We start from the raw sequence: 16998 nt of genomic DNA, 5'->3' as shown, positions 1-16998 counted from the left end.
AATACAGAGATCGTTTACAAACTGCATTTGGTATTTACTCATGTAATGAAACGTCACTACCCCTCCCTGTGGAGTGAATACTGCAAACAGAAATCTGCGTTTCCATTACAAACGTTGATATTCTGCTAATGTTGAAAAACACAATTTCGCAATTGCTGTGTTTCCATTAAATAAAATGGATTTAAATCCCATATGAATGAATTCATTCAGGCGAAAACATCCACCATCATCCTCCAGCCACTTCCTGTCATCTTCTTTGTGGTTTCCGATAGCGGTAACATCCAATCCTTGATCATGACTCACGCGAAAATCATGTTTTCATTTCAGTTTTGCAAAATACATTAATTTTGAAACAGCCGACAAAAAACACAAACAAAAACATCCTGGCACACAAATATTTTAGTGGAAAATAAAAGTTTGGAAATTGGCGCTTTTGCATTAAGTAAATTTATTTTCATAATTCAAATTTGCTTATATGGTGAATGGAAACGCAACTACTGACTCGATGCAGTCTGCTTGGTTTATTAAACGGTTTGATAACTAAGATCAGTTGGAATGTCTGAACTGAAATTATCTTTCAATTCCTTGAGAAAACTTTTGTTGGGTATTGGCTCTACTTACCGTAAATTTAATTTTTCTTGTTTGATCATCCAAAACATTGAATCATGACAAAAGGGAAAAAAACTGAATCTGATCCCACTGATAACATTTGGTTCATGTTTGATTGGAACTAGAAGGAAAGACGACATTACAAGGACGGTAGGTATTAACATTTATTACTTGCACATTTTTACAGCGGAACAGGAAACGGTGAAATCTGATAGAAACTGGGCTGAGGTCAGATCCTTCATGGATTGTGGTCGGGTTGGCCGGTGTGGTGAGGGGGCGGTGTGTACTTCCCCTCCTTTATCAGTTTGTCACGCTGGTCACGGATGGCGTGCATCCTCTGACGCTGCAGGGACAAAGAAAAGACGAGGTCAAAGGTGAAGATAACAGGATGAAACGCACTGGCTCCATGTCAGGATGATCCTCGAACACGGAGGACGCAGAGGACCAGGATGGAGGGAACCTCAAATAAACATCACTTATATTTCAGAGTCATAATTTAACAAAATAAAATAAAAACAATGGTGGGACTCCATAAAAACATTTAATTTAGTTAATAGAAGGCTATGTAATTAATTGAAAACTATGCATCGACAAAATAAGCAACATTTCTCAATTCAAGAAACGTTTTTTTTGCAATATTATTGAAAAAATAAACATATGAGGGCAACAACAAATATAATGTTTTTATTCTGTTCTTCAACCACCAGATTGGAGCAAACTTCAATGTTTAACTATTTCAGGAGCTCCTGATCATCTATGGAACTTCTATAGAAAAGTGGACTGTGGACATTAGCAAGATGTTCAGCACTGATGCTCTTTCAGGCTCGAATAGCTTCTTTCAGCACGACTTGAACACAACAATAGTCTTTTTCTGCGTCTGATCTGATCGGTTATGAAGCGGAAATGAAAAACCAGAGGGCCGAGACAAACGTTTTCCATAACTGTTGTTTGTGGCTGTTGTGCGTCTGACTTATGGTGGACAAGAAACAGAATACAAAAGTTCCAGCTTGGGATTTTTTTACTTAAAAGAAGAAAAGTCATTAATTAAATAATAATCACCAGGTCAATGTCAAGGAGAAAAAAATAGTTTACAGCTCCAGATTCATTCTTTGCTACAAATAATCAAGAGTTCACTAAGAGAATGATTTTATTGTAATTAAAAGTTTATTTGAAATATTTTATTGATTTGTTTATCTGTATCTTTTAATATCGTATAGAGAGAGAGAAGAAGAAAAATGTGCAGAATGTACCACTTTTTTAGCCAATTAATTATCTGAATAATTGATTACTAAAATAACACATTTTCATGTTTTTTATAAGGTTCCACATATTTGGAGCCATTTCTAGCTTTAAAAAAAATAAATTGTTTACCTGAGGTTTTATTGACCTCATTTAGTAAAATTTCTGATTCCGTCCCAATACATCCGATACACGCCAAAGCTTTCATCATCTCATATGTTTATAATGAGTAATGAGTTCACTACTGGAGGGACTCACCGTCTTCCGCCGGGACATGCACTCGTAGAAATCCTCCAACTCCACCTGGCACTCCTTTTTGGCCCGGGTCTGGCCGATGCCGTCGGCGCACTCGACCCATTCCTTCTCGAAGGCGTGGCACCGCGCCGCCCGCTTGTATGGCTGCTCGCTGCTCTGCAGCAGAACCCAGCGGTCAATGCTGATGCCGAGCCATGAGTGGATGTCCAGAATCGGCATGATGCTGCCAACAAGAGAGCAAAGGATGGAGGAAAGGTTGGATGGAAAGCAGCTAACACGAAAAAAACATCTAAATAAAAGATGATTCAGTCTGTGGAACAATCTAGAACAAGAGCAGTTAGCCACAAAACAAGAGACCAGAGAAAAACATGAAGGAAGGCAGAAAAAAGAAATACAGAAAAGAATCAGGACAGACAGACAGAAAGATTTGATTTTTAAAAACTTTAAAATATTCAACTCAACTTCAACACATTCATAGATGAAGTTCAGAATTATATAAAGTAAACGGATCACCATAAGAATCCCCATCATTCAGAAAAATATTCATCTGATTGAAGTAATATTTGTTTTGACATCACTCCAGCCACTTCACACATTCAGTTTTCTGAGCTCTATTAATTTTATATCTTCAAATTGCTAACTCTACTTGTCCAAGAAAAAAGTTAAACAAATGTCCTTTTTTCTTTCGTCATATGAAAATACAAATAAATGAAAAGACTGTTCTGTGCATCTCCCTCCAGATGATTACTAAAAATCCCCAATAGGGTAAATAAATCCGTTATTCTAATACATCATCCAATCAGGGAAAAACTGTTTCTCTTAGTGAACAAAAAGGACATTTATCTGAAACAAAAGATGCAGAGAAATTTCCTACACGTAATAAAAAGACTTTAAATGAATAAAAACTGTTCTAATGGCCGGAAACTGGAAGAAAAACTCCTTCGGCTGCAGCGAAGATTTTTCCGTGTTAGCCAAGCGGCTAACAGATACATGTACACACAAGAAGCTCGGAAACGTCTAGTCAACTCAAAACAAAACATTTATACGAAATGTCCTCAAACATGAGGATTTATAATGCGAAGCGTGGATCTAATCAGAACAGAGAATAGTTGATTTAACTGCAGGCACTGACTGATATGTCCGTAGATTCTTCTTCAATGACAGTATGCTAATGCTAACGGGCCTAAATCCACTCAAAAATACTATTTTATGCCAAATAACTAAACTCTGATGGGCCGCGTTTTCATTAAATGCAGCAAAAAGTCAAAGTAAAGCGTTCAAACCTGTTAATTTACCCTGTTTGACTCTTATCCGAGGTGCTTTAACCTTCCTCCACTTTACGGCAGATGAAAACACGACCCAGCCGCAAAAATAGTTTTCTTCTGGGCTACATATCCGGTCTCGAGATGCAACAGCGCCTCCTGGAGGATCCGGGGAGTAGAAGCCGGTAACAAAATACAGAGTACTTTACACATTAAAATCTAAAATCTTTTTTTTCTTTCTTATTCTCCAATTATATTTCATTTGCTTGTTTTTGTATTTGACGAATTAGTAGTTTGAAGGATATTTTTATGTAAAGATTTTTTTATTGTTCCTTTCATATTGTTTTTGTTATAATTGCATAAACTTTTTAGCAACTGCAGGAAGAAGTTTTGACTCGACTGCAATTAAAGCTCAGAAAACCAGAAGTCAATACGGTACATCACTGACAACACACTACTCCTGCAGTGAAGCATGGTGGAGGCAGTATCATGCTTTGTAGACTTTGTCAAGGTTGATGAAATGGATGAAAGCCTACAGGTGTCTGCTACAAATTTTGAGATGAAGTTTATTTATCATCCCAGTGAGTCAATGTCTAAAACAAAATACACACAAAAATTCAAATGAATAAATGTCCACACACTCTGAGAAGTTTGGAAGAGTTTTGCAAGTCAATAGAGTAAAAACAGCTGATGTGAAGTTGTGCAGCAAAATCATTGTTGCTTTTTATGGCTATTATAACAGACAACAAAACATGACTTTGGTGCAACATAAAATTGTGTTTATTTATTAATTTTTCCCCAAAAAGCTCCACAGTCTCACAGTCCTGCATGTGCACCCTCTTATCAGATCAAGGCTTAAACCGCAACAAAAACAAACAAAAACACAGTTCCTTTAATATAACACTTAAATATTGCTATCTATAAACCATTTCAAATAAAGACAGAACCACCTGTGTTCCTAAAGGGACGTAACACTCATTCGGACTATTTCAGAAAGTCCCAGTTTTCTGTCTGTGGTACATTCGTTTATTCTGAAAGATAGGCAAAAAACCAGTGACATGTGTAGACAGAAACAGCACCGCCAAGTCACGTAAGCAGCAGAATCCATAAAGCTACTCTGAGATGAAGAAAAAGGTTCCCGGGAACCTCTTCGAACAGAAGCACGGAGGTGATCCAAAGCTAAGAAACGGGTCAAGCTGTGACTGAGAGAAGCTCACGGTTTGGCTCCAAAACGACGTGTTCACAAGTGATACTGGCTGACCAGAGCAACACAAAGTTATAGAAAGGAATGAAAAATAATAAATTATGTTTAGTTCTTGCATCACAGCGTTGATAAAAATAAAAAAAGACACAAAAAACACAATTTATGGTCAAAAATACTGAGTGATAAAAGTTTTGGAGGCAAACGTTTATCTCATTCCGTCCAACAGAAAGGCTCCTTTTTTTAGTTGTACCACAGACTTTTGTTTTTCACTCAAGTAAACATGTTTACAGCAACAGATGATGTCAAGCAAATAAAAAAGATAAATAAGACATTCAGATAAAGTGCACAAGTGCTCAGTCAAAAACAAAATGACAAAGTGGATCACACAAATACATTCATCACATGTTCCGTCATTCATGCACATAAAACTGGGTCAGACAGGTGCGATTTTACAAGGCAAGAACCACCAAAACCAGTTGGGCTGTGCTGATTAGTGAGCGACCAGACTGGTACCACGACACGGACCAGAAACAACGTGTGGGAGAGTTCTGACGGACGAAATGTGTGGAAAGCAGCCCAACAGTTCAGGTTGTAGCTAAAAATAATTTTTATTGCATTATGTGAACGACCTGACCTAAAAAATGAGAATTTATGACAAATGATTTTAATCAGCTGCTCAATAACATGTTCAAATATGTTTATCGTTTGTTGAAGGTTAATATTTCTTCCCTAAAGGGTTTTTTTGGCTTCAGAAAGTTTAAATTAAACATCTCAGATAATTGGAAAATAACCAACACTGATATAACAATACTTGATTCAGCAATAATCAATAATTTGCTCAATAATAAAATGTTTCAATAAATTTGTAGTTTAAATAAATATGTCTGTCCCAAAATAATTTTTTTGGTTTAGCGAGTCTACATTGAGGATAAGTCAAAAGACATGAAATGATACAATATACGATAGTGATAACAATACCAATATTACAATACCTGTTTCAGGAATTACCGATTGTAAGGCTCATCAATAACATGTTGAAATAAGTTTATTGTTTGTTTTAGGTAAATATTTCTTTCTAAAAGGGGATTGTTTTTGGTTTAGAGTCTTCAGGAAGTTTCAATCAAAGGGCACCTCCCAAATTGGCACAATATACGATTACTGATAACCAATATTCATATTGTAATACCTGATTCAGCAATAATCAATAATATGCTCACTAATAATATATTAAAATAAATTTATTGTTGCTTGTGTTCAAATATTTGAAAGGGTGTTTTGGTTTTGCAAGTCTTCATTAAGTTTAAATTTAAGGATACAAAACGGCATGATATATGATAGCAATAATCAATAATCAATACTGATATTTCTGTTTCATTAATGACCAATATTTGTTGAGCAGTAACATGTTTAACGAGTCTTCAGTAAGTTTAACGACACAAACAGCATCATATACGACACCGATAACTGATATCGATATCTTTATCCAGGAGAGCAATCAATAGTTTCCTTTGTCCAGGCTGAATAGAGAATCTGTGATTGTCAGACACTAAACGTAAAAATTTATGTCATTCTAGAATATTTTCTATATTTATACAAGTATACTTTTTAATTAAATAAAACTATTACATAGTTTTGCTAGAAAAAATTTCAAACAATTAAGCAACAATAAAATTAGCAAAAATATTTTTGGCTTTTTTTGTAGTTTCTACAAAAATCATCTTGTTTCTTTCCTCTGGGTTGTTTTGGTCCGTCATCGTCAGATCTCTCATTTCTTTGTTTCTGCAGCGCGTGCGAACCTGTTCTTCTTCCCTTCCTCCATTCCTTCCCTCCTCCTTCTTCCCCTACTTCTCCCCTCCTTTCCTTCATCCTCTAAACTCTAGAAGGGAAACCTTTTTAAACCTTTTTAAAACCTCCCAGTGAGAAATGAATCATGCAGACTCATGCACGATGCAAAAACAAAAACATTTGTTGGTGGCAGAAGCAGAAAAAAGCAAACAGCTTTAAGTCTCCATTCAAACACGCATCAGTTTCTCCACCAATCGGATTCTTTCTGCTGTGCTTGGTAACTTTCACCATTCTAACATTTCATTTTTGCATTTTTTTCTTATAAATTTGTACTTTTTTGTTTCATTTTCTTTTTTGCTTAAGAAGCCAAGGCATTTTGCACCAAGGAGTAAACAACAAATCTCAGAGGTAGGACCCTGACATTTACTCAGAGAGGAGGCTGGCCGGTAGATCGATAAGACAGACAGGAGGAAACAAACACCTGTGTCTGTGTTTCAGACCTTAAAGCAGCTGACGAGAGACGACAGGAGGAAAGGAAACAAAGAGTGAAGGTAAATGTTCAGGGTTTTGTCAGTTTTTGTGCAATCCTGAGAGCTGTGCCTCTCAGACGTACAGGATGACGTTGCTGTCTGCGGGACAGTGAAGGCCGTCGGTGGGGGGGTTCAGGGGCCTGCAGGAGGGAGGCTGCAGCTGCTGGCAGCTTTTAGGGTGAGGCGAGTCGCAGTCGTCGGACGTCAGCTCCCCGATGTCGTCCGACTGAGTGTCCGACATCTCCAGGTCGCTGCGGATGCTCTCCGGCTGGGCCAGGGTCACGTCTCGGAGCCCCTCCCTGATGGACGCCCCTGGCGACAGTCCCAAAGCCCCGCCCCTTCTGGAGCTGCAGTCCTGAGGCTCCTCCCCTCCTGAGGCGGTGGCCATGGCAGCAGAGCTTGGCTGGGGCGCTAGGTCCTCCTCACTGGTGAGGCAGAGATGGCTGGGTTTGGTCTCGATGTCCACCTGGATCTCCAGGTTGGTGCAGTCCCTGAGGACATTTAAGACGAGTCAGTCAGCGTGAGGCTTCTGGATCAAAACATCTGAAGTTACAAAGATATGTTAAATTCATGTCGGCCTCATTTTATATTCAAAACTGGCAGCTCGCTCTTCTTCGTCAGACATGGAATCGGCGAGCCGAACGAGACGCCCACCTGCCCTCAGTTCTAACTAACACTGAAACAAGTTTTAAAGGACATGTTGCTCTTTTTAATACAAAATGGCCCCAATTCCTGAAAACATTACAACTGTTAGTTTAGACTCTGTAGTTGAGGTTTGACCAGCTCAAATACTTGGGATTATTTTAATAAAGAGGATAAAATACAACCTAATTCCTCCTGCAACATGAACCGCAGTGTGAAAACCTGTTTCTTTTACAGTGTTTGCACTTTGAGCAACATTCGTTTTCCAGAGAACAGACATGCAAATGAGCCAAAGAGCTTTTATTGCTCATCTCTTTGAGGTCAACGCAGCTGAAACCAGGATGTTTCTGGAAATATGTGCAGCTTATGTTGCTCTAAAATAAACTGAAAATCTAAAATGAAAAGGTTGAACCACCACAGAGACCAACTTCTGGACCTCTTTGGTACCTCTGCTGCTCCAGGACTGACGGGTTTAGTTCCATCACTGCCTCATTTTACACCAGTGAAAATGTTTCCAAAAAGCTGACTCTGTGTTTCTTGAAAGCTACCAGTTTGCCGTTCAGTCACTCATCCTCTCACCTGTCGGGTAAGGTGTAAGAGGAAATGATGGATCCGGCCATCCCTCGGGTGCTGGCGCAGTCGCTTCCTGCTCCCAGACTTCCCGTCTCTCTCTGGGCTGATTCCTTAGCCAGTTCCCCTGGTTGAACCTCCAACCTGCAGGAGCAAAAACATCCCAGTCAGGATATCAGTTAGATCGGTTAGAATCAATAAAACCGGAGCAAAAAGAACCACCAGACTCCTCACCTGCTGTACTTGCTGGTTCGGGTCCCCAAAGCGCCGCCGGCGAGCATGTTGAAGTGCGGAGTGTCTCCCAGATTCCCAGGGGCCACAGAGAGGCCCTCACTGGGGGATGTGGTGCTCAGACCGCTGACCGCTCCGTCCAGGCTGCTCTCTCCGAGACTCGGAGACTTCAGGGCTCGCCACGCGTCCGCCACTGCACAGTCAGACGGAGAAAATAAACCCAGTCAGATCCAGAAGATAAATCTATTTGGCTGTTTTCACATCTGATAGTCAGTAGATTCAGGGAATACTGAAATAGCTACAATTGTTTCTGTTTTGCTTTCACATTGAGATGGTTTGGTTGGTGTCAAACTAACCAAACCCTTTGAAAAGCTTGTTCCCCTCCTGGCCTGTGAGGGCGCTGCACCGAGAACCACTGAAGGAAACGACACAAAAACCTCTGAAGAAGAAAAGTTTCTTCTTCACCAAATGGAAACAAAAACTGAGTTGTGTCAAATTTTAGCGGTTGATCTCCTGCTAGTGCTAAACTCACGAGTTTGGTGAGGTTTTTATTTACCCAGAATGCCAAGAGTTCAGTTCAACTAACAGACCTACGTTTGAAGGGGGACATCATTCACACCTCCCTCAATGAACCGGACTTTCTACGCAAACGGACTGGAGTTGGATCATAGTGGACTAAACGAGGACGCTGTGAACGCAGCCTGAGGTTTGATTGAAGCTCACCTGTGATTGGTCCGTCGTCCTCATCAAAGTCGATTCGCACGCCGCGGCCCTTCCCTCTGCTGACGCCGCAGCCGCCTCCTCTGCAGAGCGAGATGGGAACGACGCCGTATACGTAGGCCAACATGATGGGAACGCCGATGCCTGGAGGCAGGTCAAGGTTTTCAGGAGATCTGCTTCGTCTCTGAGTTCAGGCAGCAGCAGAGATTCGCCGGAGTTTCTTACCGACGCTGACGGCCGCGATGACAGGGGCGGTGATGACCGACAGGGCCACGCCCCCCGTGATGGCCAGGTTCCTCCTGTGGCGAGACGCCTTCTTCAACTCGTAGTGAGCGTGGATCTGCAAAAACAACAACAACATCTCACACAAACATCACAACTTCTGATGTATCAGAAAACAAAGTGGAAAAACCCAGACTTTAATGTAAACTTTAGGATTAAAGTTAATAAATTTCACTTTAAAACAAGACAGCATCATCAGAAGAGCTAAAATAAGTTTTATGTCAATAATAAATGCAGAGTTTGGATAAATTACCATCTAAACTCATGAAAACATAAAAATGGGGAAGGAATGAATGAGCAGTTCCACCTTCAGCCACAAGATGGAGGTAAAGAGAAATAATGGCAACACTGACACAACCCTCATGTTTTCCAGTAAACGCCGTTTTGTCTATGACTGGAAATGATCGCATCTCATTTAATATTTATAAACAAACACAAGAAACCCCAGAAATAACAGCAGATGTGTCAAATGAGCAATTACAGCCTGCACTGTTCCTCATTCAGAAGCAGCTTGTTAAATTTAGCTGGATTCGCCTGGTTCAGGTGAAGCTTGAGGTCAGTTTGGTCATTTCTGAGGTCAGACTGAAACTTCAGCAGCAGCCTTGAGCAACGCTGTGAGTTCCAGAGAGTCACCGGGGGATTGTGACAGACCAACTGTGTGTCTGTGGTTTCTGTTTCCTGAGCTGCCTGGAGGCGAGAGATCTGACCATAAACCTGAATGAACAACAGAACAAACCGATGAATGAATGAATGAATGAATGATCTCTGCTGTTGGGAAAGATGCAGCCTCATGTTCGCTGGAACTGACGTGTGATAAAGCTGTTTGCATTAGATAACGTTGCGCAAATGAAGGCGCTGAACACACAGCTGATGCTTCGATCATTTCCCCTGAAAAAGTCCCGTCACCTTCCCTCCACTTCCTGTTGTTAAATTACCGCATGCAGCGTGAAAAGGCACAGAGATGGAAACGCAAGTTTCCAAATCTTCATTTGACTTTACAAATAAGAGTTATGGCAGGTCGGTAGATTCAAGGAAATATTTTAGCCAAAAAATAAAAAATTATCAGTTACTTTCATGGTTGTACAGAAAATTAAAACCGATTAAATGTCTGTTACTCAGCTTTTCTTTTCAATTCACCATCACCTGCTTTCATCACTAAATATGGAAATTAAATATCAATTTACAAAAAATAAATATAGAAAGGTTTTGCTCAGCAAACCAACATCATTAAAATAAACATTAAACAAATGAAAAACGTTTTTGAATAATTTAAAACATAAAATACTAGTAAATAAATTCAAATGTTTGTAGTGAAGATCAGAACCACAAAGCAGCTTTAATTGTGTTCATTTGGTGTTTTCAGTCAGATCTGCGCTCTCCGCGGCGCCTCACCTTTCGGCCGACATAAACCGGGATTCCGATGACCATGGCGGGAACGGCGATGCCGGCGATCAGCGTGATCCCGACCGGCGCTCCGATCAGCGTTCCCAGCTGCCACAGGATCTTCTTCTTCCTGCTCCAGGGTTTCTTCCCCCAGAAGGTGCAGCCGGACGGACTGCGGCGGGAAGCAGAGGAGCGACGTGAGTTCACGCATCGGCAGGACGCCGCCGTGCGGCGCTGCAGACGGGGCGGGGCCTACCTGAGGTAGTGCAGGTCCGAGATCTCCTTCATGCAGAGCCAGCAGAACTCGCAGCCGCACACAGCGCAGGTCATGTGGTTGCAGCTGCCGTCGTTCATCTTGATGATGTAAGCGCCGCAGCGAGGGCAGGGCTTGATGTCATCAGCTGGAGACAGAAGGAGACGAGGTCAGACGCTTCCGCTGCAGGAAACGTCTGACCAGAGGAAATATTGGAGCTGGGACAGCTCCTCTAATTAATTAAACTGCTGCTTTCAGGAGTTTATGCTGAGATGGGAGATTTTTCTTCCACTAAATTATCTGAAAGCACGTTTTTCTTACTCTTACTTTTTTAAAATACTTAATGAAGCGTTTGTGGATCTCTTTCAGTTTCCCAGAGGATTCAGAACACTTTGAGGCTAAGGAAGAAAACTGAAAGAGACAGGAGTTTTTTCTTCCACCAAGTTATCTGAAAGGACTTTTTTCTGATACTTCCCTTTTTATATATAACTCTGTACTTCATGAAACCTTCTGAACGTCTTTTAAAGAAACCAAAACTGAAGCAGGGCTTCATTTATAGAAACTGATCATGTTTTATTTTAAATCTGTTGCCAGGAAATGGCCGGTTATTGAGAAACAAATAAAACTCTTAAGCCGCCATAGGAAGGACCTGCAAGCTGAGAAACTCTCCATCGGGGCGATGATTACACCGGAGGATATTTGGAGGTTTGAACATCAGAAATAAGACAAGTTTGTTGATTCAAGAAAAAATGCCTCAATAAAACCAGCATCAGGTTTTTTTGACGCAGGACTGAAGATTAGAAGATAGAAACTGGCAGCTGGAGGGATTTACTGGATGCGTTTTTAATCAAAACAGGATTAAATGAATCCATGTAGATCTGGATTCATCCTGCGGCGTTCTACCTGCGGTATGTTTCTGATTGCATCACAATAAAAAACATTTCTACATTTTTCCGTTTGTTTCTGCTGGTTTTTCCGTTTCTGTCCAGTTGCATGAGAGGAAACAGAAGTGATGCTTCATGACGTCTGGCGCAGCGACCAGTTTTATGTTAATTGCAAGCAGATGTTCTTGATGTCTACAAAACAGGAAGTTCAAATAAATTTGAGACTTTCTTCTCACAACCGACCAGAAATAGTTTTCAGTTTTGTGTCTTTAAGGAGAAAATATGCACTGCAAAAACACAAAATCTGACCCAGAGTTTCAGTTTCTACTGCAAATATCTTAGTGCACTTGAAATAAGACAAAACTAATTTACATGCAAGTTTTTAGCAGAAACAGGAGCTTGTTTGAAGTCAATAATTAATTAATATTGATTTTAAAAGTATTAGTTCTACTAGCAGATAATTTCATTTATATTTTTCCATGATTTCAGTGAAATAATCTTTCAGCAGAATACAAATACTGACTCTAAATCTGATTTAAAAGTGACCTGTAAGTTAGTTTGGTCTAACTTACAGCTTTACTAAGATATTAGTCAAAATCTTACGATACTTACTTGGTAGATTTTGTGTTTTTTCAGTGCAGTTGTTGCAGTTTTATTCTATTTCTGATTTTTTTTTCCCCTGGATGTTTTAGTTCAAACAGTAACTAAATTAATTTATCACTATGAATCTTTTTCATCACTAGGAAGGAACTATATCTCACTTTGCTTCGCAGAACTTTTAAAATCCAAATTTTCTATCATAAAAGGTCTGTTTAAGGTCCAGACTTTGACTAGGCCAATCAAAACCCTTTTGTCTTTAGCCACTCTGAAAGAGAGAATGATCCCTGGTCGTTCTCCTTCAAAAGCAGCCCAGACCATCATACTGCCACCACCGTGTTTTACTAGGAATGAAACTGGCTTCGTCAGTCCACTGAATGTCTTCCAGGGAATCTTCTCCTCTGTTTCCAGTGTAGAAATGTTTTTCTGGAGGCCCAAACACTCAGAGATGACCTTTAACCCTCTCCTGACTGATTGCTGATGATTTGTTGCTTTGAGATCTTTAAACCAGCTTCATGCTGTCCGACATTTTATGATTTCACAGGTTAATTACCACAAACTCAACCAGATTTGAAAGCTTTTTGTAAGTTAATTAATAAAATGATTATTTGAAAGCTGAAATTAGTTTGATCATCTGAAACCTTCAAGCTACAAAAGACACACCCACAAAAACTGAAGCTCATAAAGCATAAAGCTCAGTTTTTGTGGGTGAGAAACGCGTGAAGCTTTCACGCCTGTAGCTGAAACAAACTAAAGCTGCTGTGCTGAAAGCATCCGCTGTGCAGCCGCTCCAAACATGATCCTGCGTCTGACCTGCAGCTTTGATGACATTTAAGGTTTGACAGGATGCAGGACGCTGCAGAGCTAAGAATAGAAACAGATGACTGATTTAAACGCTTCACACTTCCTCCAGCGGTGGGAACGCAGCGCAGCTTCTGCAGCAGACGCCTCACAGCTTTGAAGCTGGCAGACTGAGCAGATGGACGTGTGATAAAGTTGACAAAGTCAGAGTCTCAGAAAGGTGTGAAAGTGATGGTTTCAAACAGGAAATGGTGCTGCTAAAGACTCTGCACAGTCTGCATAATCTGCTGCATCAGAAGCAGACAGAGTTTAGTTAATCGGCCGATGACTGTCTTTAATCAGCTTTATTAAAAACTGTGGTTGTCTCACATCATAAAACTTTGTAACCTCTTAGAATGCTGAAGAAAAAAATAAAATACTAGAAACACTTAATTCCCCGTGTTCTCACAGACGAGAAGAGCTTTCTGGGTGTTTATATTTCAAAAGAAAATGGCATAAACTGCATCACAAAATACAGCGACTAGGGGTTTTAGGACCACTGCAGATAGAAAAAGAAAGAGCAGATTTCTACCAAAAAGCTAAAAAAATCTGAGACTAATGTCAGAAATTTGACAGAAAATAGAAATTTTAAGATTAATCTTTGAAATTTCTAAGGAAAATTTGTATCTTAGAAATTTTCTGACATTAAGAATTGTAAATTTTTGACTTAAAACTCAAAAATAACACAGTTTTTTTCTACAAAGTTTCCAAGATTCATCTAATAAGTTCTGAATTTTACTATTATTATTATGATTGTTTAACTAATCATAATTAGTTAAATGCAGCATTAAACAATCAATGCTGTGTTTGGACTGTCACTCCTCACACTGGTATCGCTCTGCCATCTTTGTTTTTGTATCAACCAGTGGCGCCCTCAGATGGCTGGAGGCCAAACTACAACACTAAGAAAGTCTAAGTGGACGAATTAATCAACTGGAACTAATTTTAATCTAATAAACCAGAAATCAACTGGACCCTGGTTTGGTCCAGTGACGGTGAGGCTGGGAGGAGGAGACAGTCTGGGTTTAGGGGACTCACCAGGCCCCTGGTCCTGGGTGTAGCTGGGCGAGTGTCCGCTGTGGGTGTGCAGGGATTGGGCCCGCTGCTGCCGGGCCGAGTCGCAGGTCTGGTTCGGGTGCCACGCCTGTTTGCAGTGGTAGCAGAACTCCGCGCCGCATCCCTCTCTCCGACACACCAGCCTGGGACAGCTGGCGCAGCCTGAGGCGATGACTGCAAACCTGACAGCAAAACATGGAGGAGGCACAAATAAATGAGTCAGAAACTAACATTTTCCAATCCATGAGGCAAACAGTCAAGTGGCTTCACAGAGCAAACCAAGCGGGTCGCTGGCGCATCATGAGCTCCTTAGAGGCCGTTTTAATCTGCAGGAGTGACGGTGAGGAGGATCCTCACACCCGCTTTGCACCTTGAAGCTCTAACTGCAGCTCTTTAGAGGGAACTGGCAATAAATAATGAGGCAAGCTGTCATGTAAGATGTTTGACGCCGGTCTGCAGGGAATGAACGTCTCCATGTCAGAGACGCAGCGTGGGAAGCAATCAGTGGCACAAATGGGTACAAATGATGAAAGCAGAAATGATTTTCATGTTTTCTCAACTTGTTTAAAAGCTTCATAAACAGAAAGCAGCATGATAATAAAGAAATGTTTAACATCTATTACACAAATAACAAAATTTCATAATTACTTTTTAAAATTCAAAATGTAACAAAGCCGTTTTGAAAACAAACATTATGCTCTCACTGTAAATGAAGTGAACCGTTAACAGGTAAATCCATAAAAACTGCTCTAAAAATGTTTGACTGCATGTTTTAACATAATATATGCCCTAAGATGCATTAATACAGCAGTGGAAACCAAAACAGAAGCTAACAGCCAATCAGAATCAGGAAAGATTGACTGGTTTCAACATGTTAGCCAATAGCATTTCAACTAGCATTCAGTATTTTCTTTCTAATATATTAAAAATCGTCTCTATGTAAAAATCTGCGTAACAAACTAGCTATTAAAGAACATTGTAGATTAAGAACCTCTTAAAGATAAATCCAGTTCCAGAACCAGGTTCAATATTTCAGAAATCATCATGGGATAAATATGAACCTTAATTGTTAAATAGCAATAAACATTAAAACAGCCAAATGTTTATGCTCATTATCCGGGTTCTTGGAATGCAGAACATTTGATGCCCTGCAACAGCGATGAGCAGGAGTCTGGGACTGAAAGTGTGTCAATCACACAAGCAACCACAAAGGAGAGGATGACAAAAGGCTGTCAGGAAGCTAAGTGGCTGAAAACCCGTCGTGGGAGTGGAAGAAGAACAAAACAAACGAAAGCTATTTGCGTTTTTAGGGCTATGAAAAGGAAGAAATGATAACATGACAAACAGTTTTATTGTGTAGCTCCTCTGCTGTGGCAGCTCGGCGTTCTGCTTTAACGCCTCCTCAAACTCTGACAGGCCGAATCTCAGGAATATCTTTGCTCCTGATGAGCATCGAGTCCAAATGAACTTTATCTGCTTCACCATGTGGGGAGAGAAAGCAGGAAATGTAAAGAAAATGGGACTCTGTAGTTCTCAGAACCGTTTGCTCAGAACCGTTTGGTTCTGAGCAGAGAGCGACTTTCTCTGACTGCTGAATGTTGGTTTCAATAAGTATTTTTGTGAAATCGACTTTTATATTCTCTCATCAAAACAACACCAGGAGTGTTGCATTGATTCTTTTACACACGTTTGAGAAATCCTTTCATCTCCAAAATGCCTGGTTGGACGGAGCTCCGCCTTCGAGGTGCAGCTCCTCCCCCACTTGGCTCCTTCAGACTAGCCGGGAGCAATTAGCAAATACCTGCTGAGCTCGTTATGGGAGCTACCTCTCAGTGAAAGGCATGTAGAAACATGTCTTCCTAAGGTGGCGTTTCAGAAAGAGCAGGAGCTTCTTAAAGAGACAGAGGCCCAATTTCAGGACGTTAAATTACAAAGTCAAATTTCTTTTAAGTAATATTTGATTTATGAAGCATTTCTTTAACAGATAAAAGTAACAGTTGACAATAAAATGGTACTTGATGGCTGGAAAAGCATACTTCCCCTTTAAAAAGCTGAGCAGCAGATGTTGTGACTTCAAGGAAAAGTAGAACAAACAAAACAAAACTGTCATGTTTTTAGCTAACAATTTTTGGAGTGTAAATCTTTAACAGACTGAAGAAGTGAAAATAAACTGTTTTTTATGGGCTGCTGGTTACAAAGAGTCTGAAGCTTTGGTGCATGTCACTTTACGGCTTTGAACTGAAAACAACCGGCTCACCAAATCCAACCTCAGTCTGAACCAACTGCTCTGAATTTGGTAATGTTTAGAGAAAAATGATTCATAACCAGATTTATCTGTTCATACAGGATTAAGTTTCCACATTGATTTCTGAGAAACTTTAAGTTGATAATCGGTTCCTCTGGCTTTTCCAGCTTATTTTTTTAGAAAGTTTCTTTTCCAGACAAGATGAGACAAGCAGCAACATTCCTGCAAGGCGTCATCCGTTCTCACTGCTGCTCTGCCAGAACCGTCCCAGACTTTCCACCCTTCAGCGACTTCACCCACTTTCGACTGAAGAGGGGCTCATAAAACACAGATCAACATGTTTTCCTGCTACATCAGCATGTTGGACCTTCTACAGAGGAGAGGGATTTATCAAACACGTGATTTCCAAAC

General features: G+C 40.4%; 2 protein-coding genes across 3 annotated transcripts in view; both read right to left on the bottom strand.

Moving 5' to 3' along the window:
• Positions 1-759: 759 nt before the first annotated feature.
• ndufs5 (NADH:ubiquinone oxidoreductase subunit S5) lies at positions 760-3495 on the bottom strand. Of its 2 annotated transcripts, none has more exons than XM_055055182.1 (3): positions 3387-3495; positions 2107-2326; positions 760-952 (listed from the first exon to the last, which is right to left on the bottom strand). In XM_055055182.1, the coding sequence occupies exons 2-3, from the start codon at positions 2320-2322 to the stop codon at positions 848-850; spliced, it is 321 nt and encodes a 106-aa protein (XP_054911157.1). In that variant the 5' UTR covers positions 2323-2326; positions 3387-3495; the 3' UTR covers positions 760-847. The 2 variants fall into 2 exon arrangements, with proteins under 2 accessions (XP_054911157.1, XP_054911156.1); XM_055055181.1 differs by having other exon boundaries at positions 3399-3495.
• Positions 3496-4122: 627 nt separating this feature from the next.
• rnf19b (ring finger protein 19B) overlaps positions 4123-16998 on the bottom strand; it is a 34343-nt gene continuing 21467 nt past the window's right edge. The window contains exons 3-10 of the mRNA XM_055055180.1: positions 14325-14524; positions 10969-11113; positions 10722-10884; positions 9273-9387; positions 9051-9191; positions 8331-8520; positions 8106-8240; positions 4123-7375 (exon numbers count right to left, since the gene is read on the bottom strand). Coding sequence (XP_054911155.1) covers positions 6958-7375; positions 8106-8240; positions 8331-8520; positions 9051-9191; positions 9273-9387; positions 10722-10884; positions 10969-11113; positions 14325-14524 — 1507 coding nt within the window. The 3' untranslated portion in view covers positions 4123-6957. The remainder of the gene's footprint in view (positions 7376-8105; positions 8241-8330; positions 8521-9050; positions 9192-9272; positions 9388-10721; positions 10885-10968; positions 11114-14324; positions 14525-16998) is intronic.

The sequence above is a fragment of the Poeciliopsis prolifica genome, unplaced genomic scaffold (genome assembly GCF_027474105.1).
Source record: "Poeciliopsis prolifica strain line A6 unplaced genomic scaffold, Auburn_PproV2 SCAFFOLD041, whole genome shotgun sequence".
Taxonomy (NCBI): domain Eukaryota; kingdom Metazoa; phylum Chordata; class Actinopteri; order Cyprinodontiformes; family Poeciliidae; genus Poeciliopsis; species Poeciliopsis prolifica.
This window is presented reverse-complemented; position numbering and strand designations above follow the sequence as displayed.